Here is a 17,180-nt window from a genome sequence, read left to right as displayed (position 1 = left end):
ATCTCGTATACAAAATGTCAGCTTCCTCTGTGTCGAATGGTAAATAAAATTGTTTCAAGGACTGGCATGAAAAATAATTTTGAAAGTAAAGGTTTGGATGAGTACATAATTATATGTATATAGTTACAAATTGTTTACTTATTGCTTCAGAGTGATTTAAAGTGTATGTGTGTATATGTACATTTTCACTTCAAATAATTACAAAAGAACTTCAGCCAATACCAAATAATGACAACACGCTGAGAGACGTATTCCTAGAAACTTCCCTTCTGGCATACATAAAACCACCAAACCTGCAGCAACTAATGGTTATGGATAATGGTACATGTCCCTGCCTACAGAAAAGATGTAAAACATGTGCTCATATTTATAATACAGATTGTATAATTCAGGGGTCTCCAAACCCCGGTCCATGGCCCACTACCAGGCTGCATCCATCTGACAGTGGGGTCGCGAGACTCAATCACTGAAGGGCTACAGCAAAAAGGCTGCCCCCTCCACTGAAGACACTTTTCAGAACGCTAGGCGGGCGGGGCTTTGCAGCGGCGCAGAGAGAGAGACGGAGGTGAGAGAGTATTACAAAGAAGTATTTTATGTTTCTGACAGTTTCCCCATATGACACGAGTCTATAGAAATCTTGTTACTACGAAGTACATTCAGCAGCAGATACTTTCATTATAACAAAGTGACCTTGAAATGCTTGAATGAATCATCCACAGAGCAGTTAGTTCTGTGGTCGCAGCTCAGTTTTGCACATTTGCACAACGATCCCCAAACAGAAACATTGTAAAAAAATGTTCTTTCTTCAAACTTTCCTTGTACTGTTTTTTTGCTGTTTTTGTTTTCTGTGGTTTTCAATGATACCTTTTGCTTATTGCTCGTCAACATTTGAAAAACATCCATCAGAATTTTAACTCACCCTTCTATAGAAACGGCAGACACGAAAAAACGAAAACAGTGCTAATGTTTGTGCTGTGCAATCTGTTGGAATGACAAATGCAATGCATATGTCTTTGTTATATGCAAAAAGAAGAAAAATCTCGGGTTACAAGCGTATGCTAACTGCTGCATTTGAAGACGGCGGATCTGGTTCAATGATGTTTCTTCAAGAAACATTCCTATTAATGTGGCACTCATTCAAGAAAATGTGTGGTTTTTAAACTCTCTTGGGACCTCTGTCAACGGGGGCAACACGCTGTGAGCCTGCTGTTTCCCTGCCCCGGCAATGGACAAACAATCTTACACAGATGCTGCAATCGTGCTTCGGGATGCAGTTCAGTGTGACGTTCCCATTGGGTGGGGGGATCCCAAAATAGTTCAGAAACCTCACAATATGAAGAAGAAGAAGATTATTCGGCTGCTGATTGATAACTGTGCTGCCCACAACATACTTCCACATTCAGATAATGTTCGCGTTGAATTCCTCCTGCCCACTTGCACAGCAGTGCTTCAGCCATTGTGTTTGGGCATCATTCGCACCCAGAAAGTGTATTATTGCAAGGAAATGCTGAGAAGAATTCTCGTCAGCATAACTTGTAGGCAGGAGGAGATTAAAATTAACACGAAAGAAACTATTGAAGCTGCTTCCATTTCCAACATCCTATCTTTGTGAGGCAGCGTTTTCTGCAGTGACAGCAACCAAAATTTGATTACAGAGTACACTGAACATAATCAACACACTTCGAGTGTCACTGTCTTCCACGGTCCCCAAATGGGATCTTCTGGTTGCAGGAAAACAAGTTCAGAGCTCCCACTGATTCTGCATTATGGTAAGCTGTATAATTTCTATTATGATATTATAACTTAATAATAATAGAAATGTAATGTAAATTGTGTATAAAACTGCCCTACGAACCTGCCCCTAAAAAACCCCCACCCCATTAAACCCAAACTGGTCCCTAGAAAAATTTGCTTCTAGTAAAGCGGTCCTTGGTGTCAAAAAGGTTGGGGACCACTGGTATAATTATACTACACTGCCGACAAGAACATTGCATAAAGGGATAATTTTCCTGCTGATCATTTAATGTGGTCTACCTAATTTTGTGTATGAAATGTCCAAACACTGCACTCTGTGTGGGAGAAACTGTAAAAACACTCTGCCAAAGAATGAATTTACACAAGCATAGTCACAGTGCTTAAGGGCAACTTCAAGACACAGCAAGAGAGAAAGAAATGGGAAATTAAACTGATGCTAAAAGTTGACACATTACAACACAGTTTAAACAGCGCCAAAATACTTTTTTGTGTTTTATTTAGTTGGTATTGGTGTAAACAAAGGTTTTTAATTATATAAATGCTTGCTTTTAAGAATTTGAAGTGATGTTGCTAGTACTCGATAATCTTCAGCCAGTTGAAGCTCCCTTGTTACAAAGTTGTTTTGTTATTTTTTTTTGTAATTTAGGTGCATTAATGCCAAAAACCGCTTAGTGCATAAGAGGTTAAAGCCTCAGACTCTGTTTTTACAACCCAGGCATGTATGTCGTGAGTATAGTTACTAACATGTAACTAACATTAAACAGCAAAAAAAAAACTGTATATGGTAAAACTACAAACCACTGTTCTGCAAGTCTCAATATTTGCATGCAGTACTTCTTTATATTCCTTGCTTTGTACCCCTATAAATACAAGATATTGCCAATATACTAACAACCCAATTTTGCTTCACTCAATCAGAATATAGAACCAATGTAGGAAGCATTTTAAGATCGAGAAGCTTTTACAGGGAGAGGCAGAAAGGACGGACTTTTTTTACAAAAATCACAAAATTGTAAATTTTTTCGTATAAAGAAATTTATTGAAAGATTTTAGTTCATATTGAAATAGCATTTGACAAAATCAAGTGTGGAAAACAAAATCTCCCATGTGGTGTCAGTTATCACTGATGCATTTCTGAAGGCCTTCATGGAAGTTGGCCTCCGCTCTTTTCAACATCGCTCTGTCGATTTGGGCAACTTCCATGCGAATGTCTTCCTTCAGTTCCTCCAATGTACGGGGCTTATGCTCGTATACATGTGCCTTGAGGTGGCCCCACAAGAAATAATCACACATGGATAAGTCAGGGGACCGAGGAGGCCAATGAATGTCACCAAACCTGGAAATGAGGTGACCAGGAAAGAGAGGGCAAATAACATTCATTGATGCTCTAGCTGTGTGGGCTGTCGCCCCAATCTGTTGAAACCACACATGCCAGATGGGAATATGTTTTTGTCATAATACAGGTTGTTTATCATCTCGATATAGTGCTCTGTGTTCACGGTAACAGCATTCCCATTATCGTCTTCGAAAAAGTAAGGACCAACGACGCAAGTTTTGTCCATAGTGCACCAAACCGTCACTTTCGGGCTGTGCAACGGTCTTTCGTGTAATTTTTTCGGATTTTCAGAAGCCCAATAACGGCAATTCTGTTGATTCATCAAGCCATTGAGATAAAAATGAGCTTCATCACTATGAACAAAATGAGGTTGTCATTTTGCTCAAAAATTGCTTCCATTTGATGTGGTAAGTTCAGTCGCTGTGCGTAAACCCTTCAACTGTTGCACAACGGGCAATTTGTAGGGATGGAAATGCATGTCTAAATGCAAAATACGCCTTACAGAATGATTACTGAGGCCAAGTTCAGAAGAATGCTTCCGAGCAGATCGACTTGGACTGCGCAGCAGGGCTATTCGTAAGCTTTCCAAATTTTTTGGGGTACATGCCGTTTGTGTATCTCCCAGTGGTCTTTTGTTCATTAATGTACCTCGTTTACGAAGTGCTTTAACCCAACGAAGATAGTGTTACGAGCAGGAACAGCTTTATTTCTGTGGATATTGAAATTGCAATGAAACTCACGCTGAACTGCGATAATAGATTGGTTGTTCTTGACAAAACAGTCGTACACAAAAACTTGGTGTTCTATCATCCACGGATCCATGGCTTCAACTAAAAAGAAAATAAAAAAAATGCTAAGACTTCGCGAACCTAACACCACCTACCGCACATCTGTCACTCCACCTAATGGTGAGATCTAGCCATTTAAAAGAAGTCTGTCCTTTCTGCCTCACCCTGTATTTGTGGCACCTCTACATGAGAACCTTTTCCAACCCTCTCAAACGTACGCAGTTTTTAATACCTGGAAAACATCTGGGATTAAATCACTTAGATATCTGTACATAGACATTTTTGCACCCTACAAACAATTACACTCCAAATTTAACTTACCAGCAACACACTTCTTTCACTACCTTCAAATCTGGAACTTTATTAAACAGAGCCTGTCCAATTTTCCTCACCTCCCACCTACCTCTATACCAGAAAAAATATTTCTCAGTCACGAGGAATCAGACAGCATTTCTGTAATATATAAAACTATTTTACAGACCCTCCCTTTCAAAGATCCAAGAGAAAAGTGGGAAAAGGATCTCTTACTCAATATTTCAGAAAAGGAGTGGAAAGTAGCAATGCACAGAATTCACTCGAGCTCCATATGCGCAAAGCATAGAATTATTCAATTTAAAATTATATATCGAGCGTATTGCTCTCGTCGAAAACTGTCCAAAATGTTTCCAGGGCAAGATCCAACCTGCGAAATACACTGGGTTACATGTTTTGGACCTGCAACAAATTAACATCATTTTGGACCAAAATCTTTAAATGCCTTTCAGAACCCTCCTAATCTACTAACAGTTGTGTTTGGTGTACTTCCAGATGGGCTTAAAGTGGACAAGGACAAACAAACTGTGATTGCCTTTACTACACTGTTGGCACGTAGACTTCCCTTGCTCAATTGGAAGAATCCTAACTCACCTATTCTAAGTCAGGGGGTAACTGATGTTATATACTATTTGAAACTGGAAAAAATCAAATTCGCACTTAGAGGATCTGTACAAAACTTTTTCAAAATCTGGACCTAATCAATATCATTTTAGAATAAGCATTTAAATTGAGGAAGCAGGTTCTCTCCCCTGTTTTACTCCATTTATCTCTATTCATTTATCATTTATCTTTACTAGCATAAAGTTTTACACTGCTGGCCTAGCTCTCTTTCTCAGGGGTGGGGGTTGATTTGTTTCAAACCTTTTTCTTTTTGTAAAACTCAAGTTATGTGTATGGAGTGTTAGATGATTTTAAAAACTTCAATAAAATTAAAATATTGTATAATATATATATATATATATATATATATATATATATATATATATATATATGGCCCCGCCGGGCTGGAGCCCGGACGCCAGGAGGACGTGAGGAGGGCTTGTGCCTCCTCCAGACTGCGAGGGGGCGTCCGTCCTGGTTCTGTTGGGGGCCACGGGTTGAGGGCATGGAAGCCCTTCCCTGTAGGGGCCCGTGGTCACCGCCAGGCGGCGCCCCGATGCCGGTTTATCCCGTTCGGTTGCTGGTCGGGGCTGGAGCCCGGCCGGGCGCTTGGAGGACCGGAGGAGGGCGAGTGCCTCCTCCAGACAGAGTGGGGGCGTCCGTCCTGGTTAGGCAGGGGCCTCGGTACAGGGCTTTGAAGCCCAGCCCTGTAGGGACCCGTGGCCACCGCCAGGCGGCGCCCGGTGCCTAATTATCCCGGGAGCCGGCACTTCCGCCACACCAGGAAGTGCCGGGGAAGACTTTGTGTGGCACCGGAGAGCTGCCAGGAAGACAGCCGACACTTCCGCCACGCTTGGGCGTGGCTAAGGACGGAACACCTGGGGCTCATCCGGGAGCCTTATTTAAGGGGCCGCCTCCCTCCAGTCATTGGTGGAAGTCGGGAGGAAGCGGACTGAGCTGGAGAGCGAGGACAGGAGGCGGCCAGGAAGCAAGGCACAGAACTGTGGGCCCTGGACTTGGGGGAAATCAGTGCAGAGGCACTGGGGTTTGTGTGAGTGCACGTGACTTTTGTAAATAGCACCAGTGTAAATAAACAGTGTGTTGGGCAAAAATATGTTGTCCGTCTGTCTGTGTCCGGGCCAGCGTTCACAGTGGCGTAGTCGGCAGGATGCTCCGCCTGGTGCAAGGCGGGGACCTGCATTCAAACAAATTTCTGTGAACGGCCCGCGCAGCAGCGAACCACACACTGGCAGCGGGAGCGCCCGGCACAACCGCGGAGCGTTTCACCCAAGAAACTGCCGCCGGACAGCGGAATTGCTTTCCCCGGGTGCGGAGGAGAACCGGACATCGCCGGGCGCAGCGGACTCCAGTCGCGCTGTCGAGACGGACAGCCAGGCGGCGTGGCAGCACAGAAGGCCACACCGGCGGGGCCTCGGCATGACGGATCCGGGAGGTAAGTGCCCTGCCCTGCAATCATCGCCCCTCGGGTCGGTCTTACCTTCATTCCTACAGGGAGGGACGAACGGATCGCGTCCGTGGCAGGAGCACGCCGGGCCACGGGCTGTCGGCAGCGCGACGACGGCGGCAGCAAAGAAGGCTGCGGAGTCGGAGCCGCTGCGGCTCAAGGAATCGCCGCAACCACAACGCGGCGAAGAGGCACGTCTCCGCACTCGGAGCAGGGGAGGCAAGATGGCCGCGGGCCGGAAGTCCCGCCCGCTGACAGGCACGGGATTGGCCGGTGTGTCTTGCGTTCCGCCGATGATTGGATAGAGGCGGGCCCAAGGAACGCCAGTCTCGTGCCAAACCGAGACCCGATTGGGCCAGAGGGAGTGGCCCAGTGGAGGCAGGCGTCGCGTGGAGCTGATGGACAGGTAAGCCCACCGACGTCTGTCTCCCTCTCTCCACCAGCGGCTCGGCGTGTGTCGGAGGAGTCCCTTCGGCCCGCCAAGCCGTCTTTGAGGAGTTGCTGCGTGTTCTAGTCGCTCAGTGTGAGCAGCTGATGGAGAAGGCGGTCGCGTCGGGACTGACACCGCGTGAGACGGAGGAACGGCGCGGCGCTGGAACCGGAGGCAGGCAGAACACGGCGGGAGTGGTGAGTGTTGCCGTTCCCGTAAAGCAAGTGGGGGGGTTCGCCGAACATGGCCGTGACTGTTTACAGGACGACCGGCTCCGAGTAGGCAACTTCCCAACAGCGGATGCGGCGGTGCAGACAGCTAGCGAGGCTGGGAGATCGAACACGCAAGGGCTGGTAGGATCGGGGCTGCTGAGTGCCCTGGGTCCTAGCGCCCTGCGCTTCAAGCCCGCAGCTGTCTCCTGTCGCTCTGCCTGGGCGCAGACGGGCTGGATTTGAGCTTTTGCTGTGCTCAGACCCAGACCGTCAGCGCGTCCAAGAGAAGAAGGAGGAATCGAAGGGTGAATGCCGATTCCTCCGATAGGAGAGGACGCGCGCTGGGTGCGCGTCCGGAGAAGGGCCGCCCTCTGGATGGACAGAGGAGATCCCTGGGCGGCTGGGCGAGCTGCCTGCGAGGCGGTGCCGAGGCCGGCGAGCGGACGGGCATGGAACCTGCGGCGGAGGACTTCAGCAGGTGAGTTGGGGGCTGTCGGAGGGGGGCAGGAGCACGGTCGGTACGGAGATCGACGGGGCGCTCGGGGTGAGTGTCCTGGCTGTGCTTCTGGCCCTCTGTTCCTTTATTTTACAGGCCCGAAGCCCCGACGAGCCCTCCTGGAACGGGCCGCTCCGCGGGAGTGCTCCACGCCGGGAGGCCTACAGTGACCCGCTGGGGGGAACAACAGGGGCGAGAGCGGCGCAGACCACAGGGGGACGTTTGCGCCGGCGAGGGTGCGAGACAGATGTCCCAGGGTGCCGTGTTTGACCCTGGGGACATAGTAGGACCCTCGCTGGGGACGTGCTGCCCGTTCGGGTTGTGCCGTTCGGACCCACGTGTCCTCGCTAGCGGTGGGGCACTCGCTGGAGCCCGGCGGACGCCCAGGAGGGCGTGAGGAGGGCTTGTGCCTCCTCCAGACTGCGAGGCGTCCGTCCTGGTTCTGTTGGGGCCACGGGTTGAGGGCATGGAAGCCCTTCCTGTAGGGGCCCGTGGTCACCGCCAGGCGGCGCCGCGATGCCGGTTTATCCCGTTCGGTTGCTGGTCGGGGCTGGAGCCCGGCCGGGGCGCCTTGGAGGACGTGAGGAGGGCTTGTGCCTCCTCCAGACAGAGTGGGGCGTCCGTCCTGGTTAGGCAGGGGCCTCGGGTTGAGGGCTTTGAAGCCCTTCCCTGTAGGGCCCCGTGGCCACCGCCAGGCGGCGCCCGGCCGGTGCCTAATTATCCTGGTCCGGCACTTCCGCCACACCAGGAAGTGCGGAGGAGGTGTGGCACCCAGACAGCTGCCAGGAAGACAGCCGACACTTCCGCAGGGGCCTGGCTAAGGGCTTTGAACACCTGGGGCTCATCCGGGAGCCTTATTTAGGGCCGCCTCCGCCCAGTCATTGGTGGAAGTCGGGAGCCGGACTGAGCTGGAGACCGAGGACAGGAGGCGGCCAGGAAGCAAGGCACAGAACTGTGGGCCCTGGACTTGGGGAAATCAGTGCAGAGGCACTGGGGTTTGTGTGAGTGCAACACTTTTGTAAATAGCACCAGTGTAAATAAACAGTGTGTTGGGCAAAAATATGTCGGGAGGAAGCGGACTGAGCTGGAGAGCGAGGACAGGAGGCGGCCAGGAAGCAAGGCACAGAACTGTGGGCCCTGGACTTGGGGGAAATCAGTGCAGAGGCACTGGGGTTTGTGTGAGTGCACGTGACTTTTGTAAATAGCACCAGTGTAAATAAACAGTGTGTATATATATATATATATATATATATATATATATATATATATATATATATATATATATATATATATATATATATATATATATATATATATATATATATATATATATATATATATATATATATATAGCGCACGGTGGCGCAGTGGTAGCGCTGCTGCCTCGCAGTTAGGAGACCGGGTTCGCTTCCCGGGTCCTCCCTGCGTGGAGTTTGCATGTTCTCCCTGTGTCTGCATGGGTTTCCTCCAGGCACTCCGGTTTCCTCCCACAATCCAAAGACATGCAGGTTAGGTGGATTGGCGATTCTAAATTGGCCCTAGTGTGTGCTTGGTGTTTGTGTGTGTCCTGCGGTGGGTTGGCACCCTGCCCAGGATTGGTTCCTGCCTTGTGCCCTGTGTTGGCTGGGATTGGCTCCAGCAGACCCCGTGACCCTGTATTCGGATTCAGCGGGTTAGAAAATGGATGGATGGATATATATATATATATATATATATATATATATATATATATATATATATATATATATATATATATTTTTGCACACTGACCCATGTATTTCAGCAACAACTTTTTCTTCAGTGCAGTTGTTTCCTAGTATGCTTCTTGTTGTATTTGTCCCTTCTCTTTCTCTTGTCCAACACATCTTCATATTTGCCCCCCTCTGCAGTCCAATCTACAGTATATTGCAACATCATTGCAATTACATTCACCTTGATATCAGCCTAGAGTGCCTAAACATCTTGTGAAATCTCTTTGTTACTCGTGTAGGAAGGAGTAGTTTGGCATAAAGTTTGGCCAACTTTCTTAATTTAACAGCAGTGTTTTTTTAACCTAACCTTGTCTCTCCTCTCTTTGCTTTTGCAACTTACTATTTATGTAACCTGTTTTTTCCTTTTCAGTCCAATGTCTTATGAAGGACAGCACAGCTGAAACATAGAATCTCTTCATTTATTTTATTTTCATTGTGAAAATAACCTTTACCTTTTTGTTGCTTTTTTAAAGCTTTGTAACTATTTAAATATCAGTGTTGGTGATCTGACCACACAATCAGTTTATGCTGGATTAAACATTATATCTGAATGTTTTATTCTGTTATCTTTTTTAAAACCTGTGTATAATATTAACATATTATTTTTTTCTTTATTTTAGAAAGTCATGGGGAAGTCATTTTCGCACTTACCACTACATAATTTTAAAGATGAGTACCATGATAACCGCTCACATCATTCTGATGTTTTGGAAAGAAATGGAATTATACATCCTGATTCACACTGTGAAGATGGCAGAAATGGTGATGTGTCCCAATTCCCTTATGTGGAGTTTACTGGGCGAGATAGTGTAACTTGTCCCACATGTCAAGGAACTGGTCGAATTCCACGAGGTGACCACTTTTATTTTTATTTTATATACATGTAAATTATGTTTTATAGAGAACACCTATAAACTTGTGTGTAGTGATTATTTTTTTTATTACAGTTGCCTGATTTATTTCTTGATCATCTAAAATGGTGAAAAATATTTACAAAAAACATTATCCTGCCCTGTATTATTGAGTCACCACTTGGGGTTTACAGAAAACTTATACACTTTACTCAGTAACTACTCAAAGGGTATAACATGAAATTGTCAACAGTGAAACATTCCTTCCACAATGATAAAAAATATATGTATCTATACTGTATATAATGGCTTAAAGATGGTTTTTATCATGCATTTAGAGCTTTGAATTGGATCAAGTGGGATTGAAATTGGATGGATGGAAAATCACTCTTATCCACTAAGCTAAACTTATCATGTGTCTTTGTGTAGAGCATATATTTCACTGCTAATACAAAAGGTTATCAACTTGATGTTTTTTTAAGTGTGCCTTTTTAAGCTCTGCATGGATCCTTCAAACTGGAACTAAATGTCATACCACTAAACATTTGGTGAGTTGAAGAATTAACCTGCTTATATATACACTCCAAGAGAAGGGGTTGGGGAACAGTTATCAGACAACTTTACTTTGCCTCACAATGTGAAAGGCATTCAATTGCTGCTTTAAAGATGATCTGGAGGTTCGGCTGTGAATGAGAATCAGTTAATTGCAAAGTCTTTGGCCGTGCCACGTGTTGTGCCAAAATTACATTCTTTTGGGTTGATACTCTGTGGAAAGGGATATTATTAGTATGTAAGAGGCTATTAGGATAGCCAAGATATCATGAAATCTGATTCATCTAATTTCAATCTCATCCAAATATTGGTCACAGAAATTTGGAAGCTATCCCAATAGCACCAGGTAATATCTGGAACATGTAGCCTACTCAAGTACATATCCACAATCACAGGGGTAATTTGAACATTATCAGTATAAATTAAAAATCTATCTATCTATCTATCTGTCTATCTATCTGTCTGTCTGTCTGTCTGTCTGTCTGTCTGTCTGTCTAATTTTGAAAAACAAATCTGTTGGTACAGAGAAAATAAAACATTTTTTTTGACAGCATCTTTTGAAAAACAGATCATTATGCACTCAATCTATAAATGTTGTTTTTTTCTGTTTGCATTAGGCCAGGAAAATCAACTTGTTGCTTTAATCCCATACAGTGACCAGAGGCTTAGGCCTAGGAGAACGTGAGTAAACTAATACTCAGTGTTGTATGAAACTGGTAAAACTCTGTTAACAAAACCTAAACATCAGCTTTATTGTTAAGCTTTATATCTTTTTTTTATTTAACACTAGGCTTCTCATTCTTATGTGAGGCACCTTGAAAAACACTTAGGCAACCCCCAGAAATTATTTTAAAGCTAAATATCTGTACAGTAAGTGTTTATTTGCATTTGCTTGTGAAAATATGATATAACATTGGAATAAACACTGAATGCTAATATTTTGTGTGATTTCCTGTAGAAAGTAAAACTGAAGCAATTAAATTTTGTACACTGCTTTTTCTTTGACTTGGCTGCTTTTTGTTCTTTTCCCTATCCAAGTGATTCTTTAAACACATTGAGGTCAGAGTTCTAAGATCTAATCCAATCTAATACAGTAGTGTTAGTGTTCGTCTGCAGACTTAATTGTGCTTGCAGTTAGTTTGGGATCAATCCTATGCTGAAAGATGGAGTTTTAGCCAATATGCAATTTTCCTTAAGCTACAACATAATAGATCAAAATCTATTTATATTTCTCACCAGTCATCATTACATGGATTTTTTTTTTTTTGAGCAGCTCCTACATAGCTGGCTGAAATGCTTCCCCCGGGCATGATAGAGACGCCACTGTGTGTTACAGGGGGCTGCAGACACAGCTCTTTTTCTGATTGTTGTGATCCTGAAATTTAAAATACTCTCCCCATAAGATCCTCTTTCTCTAGTTGCCACTCCAAGAACTATGATTTTATGTTTGTAAAAGTGTATTAGATAAGCTGTTTTAAAACCTCTCCTTAAAGGAGAATTTACTATCCAGTATATGCATTTATTTGTTAAATAACACCACTAGTATCTCTGCTTTGGCTTATCAGTGCTACATTAATTCACAAGATGTGCTATTGATGTGATTTACTAAATAGGGGAAATGTGTGGTGTGCCTAAAGGAGAGGTATAGAAACCAAATCTGTGGTGTTCTCACCATTTCACAAGATATTAGTAATTTATGGAAAAATAAGTTCATGTTAATTTGTATTTTATAAATGTTTATTTATATTTTAATGTAGTACATTGTTTTTATGATCAGTAAAGGACTTACTTCATGGATAACTGGGTTTCTAAATAATTTTTGGGTGGCCTATGATTTTTGCACTATACTGTATATACTGTGATTTAATTGGGAACAACTTGCTAGTTTAACTATAAGTCTTGAACACTAACAACATTATTAAACCTGACAAATACAATTATGAGATGGAAATCAAAAAAATCATTTGAGATAGTCTATCTTTGTTTTTGCAGAATTGTAAAAATATTTAGTTGCAGCATATCTTATAAAAATATACAGAAAACACTGGTTTGATTACATTCTGTTTATTTTTTTTTTTGTTTTTGTGTTGGGGTACAATGTATTAATGAGGAAGTAGTTTTAAACACTACCACTGTACCAATGTAATGTGTACTTAAGGCAGCAGCTTTTATACTTTAACAAACAGTTTGCATTCTTACAGCTTTGACCATAGAATGGATATTGGGATTTAAAAGTAGAATGTTACATGAAAATCTCCTTAACAAGTTACACTATGCAACTTTAAAATACAATTCACATAGAATCATCATCCACAACTTCATACAGCCAATTAAAATCAGCCTAATGATTTATAATGTTATGTTTTGCCCAATCCTGTTAAGAGACAGGGTTTAGCAATAGAAGTTATGTCACTTAATCATCCATCCAAACATGTAGTAAGCAATAGTGCAATCAAAACCTATCCTAATGGCACTGAATGGCATTCCACCAGATTACACAGAGAATGTGCAAACTACACATTAAAGGAAATGGGTTACATTTTAAAACTAGGCTTCTGGAACAGTGAGGCAGCAGTACTTCATGACTTCAGTGGCCAGTCAACTCACAAACTATTTTTCTCATGTAGCACTTCTTGCTATTATGTTATTTATTCAGTAATGCTTGCCTTGTCAGAACAGTGAATCTTCCTTCACATCCTTCCATACATTTTTCCAACCTTGAAAATTTATTTTTGCAGGGGATCCAAATTGTTACTTTAAGAACTAAGTTGTTAAAATAGAGAGTCAGTCGCTTGTTGATTCCAGATAGTCTGTTATTGGAGAAAGAAAATGTGTATTGTGACCTGACAGTTTTTTTTTTCCAATTGGATATTTATCTTCTGATTAGACAATGGATGATTAAGTAACACACTAGTGGTACTCCATCTATCCATTCATTTTCCTAACTTGTTTATCCAGGGCAGTTATCGCGTGCATGGAAGGAACAACACCCTGGACAAGGCATCACCTAGGGGTGCATGGTTAACTGATGATAAATAAAATGCGATGACTTCTGTTATCTGACTTTGCTTTCAGTAGCCTGCTATATACAGACATGTGTAACGTCTGAGATTTGCCGCTGCCTGCTTAGGTTTCATGCACTCCCCGTAATCAACTACAACATGAGGTTGCATTTTAACAGTTTGAACAGAACACTTTTGAAAACAAAATATTTCCAAGTTATGATTCTCATAATTTTGTTACTTAATCTAGATTCTACATTGATTACTCTAGTCTTCTCATTTTTTGTAGAAAATTAATATATTCACTTTTTTTAAAGGTGTTGCCAGGGATCAGACTCCTAAAAATGCATTTCATAGTAATTTCTATGATTGTTAGTGCTTGTAATTTGTCAGTGCAATTGCATTTAGTGAATGTTTGTACATGAATGCAATATTTATGCATGAATACAATACTCATTGTTAGAGCAGTCTGTAACAGGGGAACTTTGATTCCTCACAGAGTATGAGTACTAATGCAGAATGCAATGATCATCACTTTTCATAGTTAAAATATTGAGGCAGTCATCATTGTAATCACTTAAATACCATTAATTGTGCAGCCCTAGGTAATGCTATTGCTGAATTCTGTCTGCCTCAAGCTTGAGCAATATATAACATTATAAAATTATTTGGCAGTTTGAAGTTGGCCTGGAGTAAGTGTGCATACATGTGTCAATTTGCTTTTCTACAAACTGGTGACCCATCTACAGTGTCACACTGTGTGGCAAGTACTGCAGGTGTATTGGCAACAAGAGTCTCTTGAACTTTGTGCCTAATTAATAGGACTCTGTTTCTTTTCATTTAATCTGTATAGACTTGCTTCTGAATTGACAAAGTAGGTACCTAAGATGGGTAGATTCTCATTATAAATGCACTTGATTTGTGCATGCTTGTTTTAGTTCATAATTCATGCCAGTAATAGCTAAACATTTTTCTGCAAAACATGTTATGTCTTACTAAACTTGGAGTAACCTTGCAAATGTACTTTTTCCTGGCAGAACCCTCCTCACCTTTGATTTTGTGAATTACATTTTATCAGTGCCTATACACATGCTGATGATCTCTTTATGTATTCCCATTGGGCAGAACTTTACACATGCAAGTGATGCCATAAGAAAGTATGATATGCAGAGCTATTTAGACAGTACAGCACCCAGGGATGAAACCTGGAAGGTATGCTTGTATACCACTAGGCATACTCCTACACCATTTCTCATAGCATTTAACTGCTGCAAACACAAATACTGTATCTAAGATGCATAATAAACCTAGGCCCATAACAAAATATTATCTACAAATCTCTTTGTACATAAGGATAGTTTTGTTTTTGGTCTTAGCCACAACATCCGTATTGAATCTTCTTCTACTTGTTCCTAGAAGTAAAAAGCAGTATGAGCAATATTGCCTATTGCAAAAAGGTAATGCATTTGCTAAATAAACTACTGATAATTGTGAAGTAATTACATTGTTTAAGTGGTGAGAATATGCTTCCATAGTAAAAGAAAAATCAGTGTCTTAAAATTAATAATGCTAAGACTCCCCATAGTAAGCCTGAGAAAGTGATTGTCCTGAGTTATCAAATGAAGTGATTTACCTCCCAGATGGTTTATTTTGGAATTGCATTGCCTGCAACACATAATGAAATGTTAGCTTGAAGATCTACTCATTTACATTTAATTAATGGTATTAATTGTATATTGATTTTTTTATTACCTAATACATGGCTACGTTGTGTCTGTTACTCAGATATGATCATTCTAAACATGCTTTTATTTATATTCTAAAAATGCTTTTATTTAAGTGTAAAGATTGGTATTCTTTGATTAAAATAGTTTTATAACACATTTCACTTCTTCATATTTCTTTTGTTTTTTTTTTCAGTTCCATTTGTTGATTCGAAAATAGAAAAACATGATTGTATTTAACCTCTTCATCTTAGATGAAAAGTACTTAATTTCAATAAGTGGTTTGCAAAGCAGCCAGTGTATGAATGCAGAAATAGGTGCCTATGAAGATTAATTTTTCTTTAAAGATTGTTCACTTTTACCTGCCTTTTCTGCTTAAAATGTCACCTCATAATTATTTAAACAGCTGAAGTAAAAACTTAACATGTTTATCACAGTAGAATTTATTCTGCCTTCCCTACGTAGGTTCATCAAAATAATATAGTGTAAAATGATCAGACTCAACACACTTAAAAAAAGGTTTGGGGTAGCCACCCATGTAATTTCCCTGACTGCAATGGGTTTTGAAAATCAAGGCAGATGTGTCCTTGATGGAGTCCAAAACAAGACTGAGGGTTCTTGGAAAAAAAGTGGCTTTAAATGCCAAAAAAGGAAGTGATGTAGTGGAAGTGACCTGTTTCTGGGCCCTGGGTGTTTTCAGGTACTGAAACAGGAAGTGGTGCTCTTCTGGGCACCAGAACCAAAAGTGACATCTTCAGAGTTGTAATCAGGCAGGTTTTCCCCGTTTTTGGTCTGCAGAGAAAAGAGAAGAAGGTTTAGTGCACCCCGCCACCCACTGGCCTGGCATGGAATTACCTTCACTTGGTCCATACAGCTCCCTCATATTATCACGTGTCTGACAATAGCTAATTTTTGAATAAAAGAATGAAAGTATACATATCACAGCTTTTTCTTTTGCTGGTTACTAGGAGTTAAAGCCTACACTAGGAGTTAAGAGATTTAAGACAGAAACCAGCTGTACACATACAGTACCTGTATATGATTTCAGTTTGTCATATATGGAGCTAGTATAGAATTAGCTATACAGGGAAATTCAGAGAGCTTATTTACAATCATGTGGATGAGTGCATAAAAACAGTACCTTTAGCAGAGGGAATGCTTGTTGAAAAGGCATCATAACCATGAGAAGATGATGAGCACTTGAGTAATAATATAAAATATCTGAGTAGGAAGGATTTAGCATAGCTGATACTATCTTGTTATTTTCTTTTCTGTCCTTTTAGAAAGCTTTATGTGACAGCTTCAGTGATCGTTTGCCTGCTACTTTCTGGGCTAGCTGTGTTCTTCCTTTTTCCAAGATCCATTGATGTTTCCTATGTTGGTGTGAAGTCTGTGTATGTCAACTATGACAAAGACAAGCGCATTGTGTATCTCAATATTACAGTAAGATTTAATTTTTAAATGTATTTCTTTCTCTTGTTTCTGGATGTTTATTTACCATAAAGTTTCTTGAATTATTGGTATATGTTAACCCAGTTTTTAGTTTATGGAGCTCACGTTTTTCCTTTTTCTTTAAATACTTTTGCAAATATGTTATCCTAATTCCTTTGTTTTATTCTAGTGGATATGATAGCTAGTTAAATAATAACAAAAGGAATACATATTGTATATAAATATATTAACACATTTCCAGTACTTTCAGGATTTTCTGAAATAAGATATGAACATGAATGAATATTATGTTTCACTTCAAGATTGTAGATTTGATTCCACTTTGTCTCTAATGTAATTTCTGTCAAATCACTTTCCCACCCAAGCCAAGTTTTTTGTAACGTGCTGAGGACTGTGTGGCATTAAGGTGGCTAAATAATATACTCTTGTACTAAGATTTTGTTGGTAATTT

At 41.7% G+C, this 17,180-nt stretch overlaps 1 protein-coding gene across 2 annotated transcripts in view; it reads left to right on the top strand.

Moving 5' to 3' along the window:
* Nucleotides 1–17,180, top strand: part of tmem106ba (transmembrane protein 106Ba) — a 43,905-nt gene that overhangs the window by 9,892 nt on the left and 16,833 nt on the right. For both annotated transcript variants that reach the window (XM_039736644.1, XM_039736645.1), the window contains 3 exons: nucleotides 9,769–10,000; nucleotides 11,169–11,232; nucleotides 16,561–16,720. In XM_039736644.1, the coding sequence (XP_039592578.1) occupies nucleotides 9,775–10,000; nucleotides 11,169–11,232; nucleotides 16,561–16,720 (450 nt within the window). In that variant the 5' untranslated portion in view covers nucleotides 9,769–9,774. The remainder of the gene's footprint in view (nucleotides 1–9,768; nucleotides 10,001–11,168; nucleotides 11,233–16,560; nucleotides 16,721–17,180) is intronic.

The sequence above is a fragment of the Polypterus senegalus genome, chromosome 15 (genome assembly GCF_016835505.1).
Source record: "Polypterus senegalus isolate Bchr_013 chromosome 15, ASM1683550v1, whole genome shotgun sequence".
Taxonomy (NCBI): domain Eukaryota; kingdom Metazoa; phylum Chordata; class Cladistia; order Polypteriformes; family Polypteridae; genus Polypterus; species Polypterus senegalus.
This window is presented reverse-complemented; position numbering and strand designations above follow the sequence as displayed.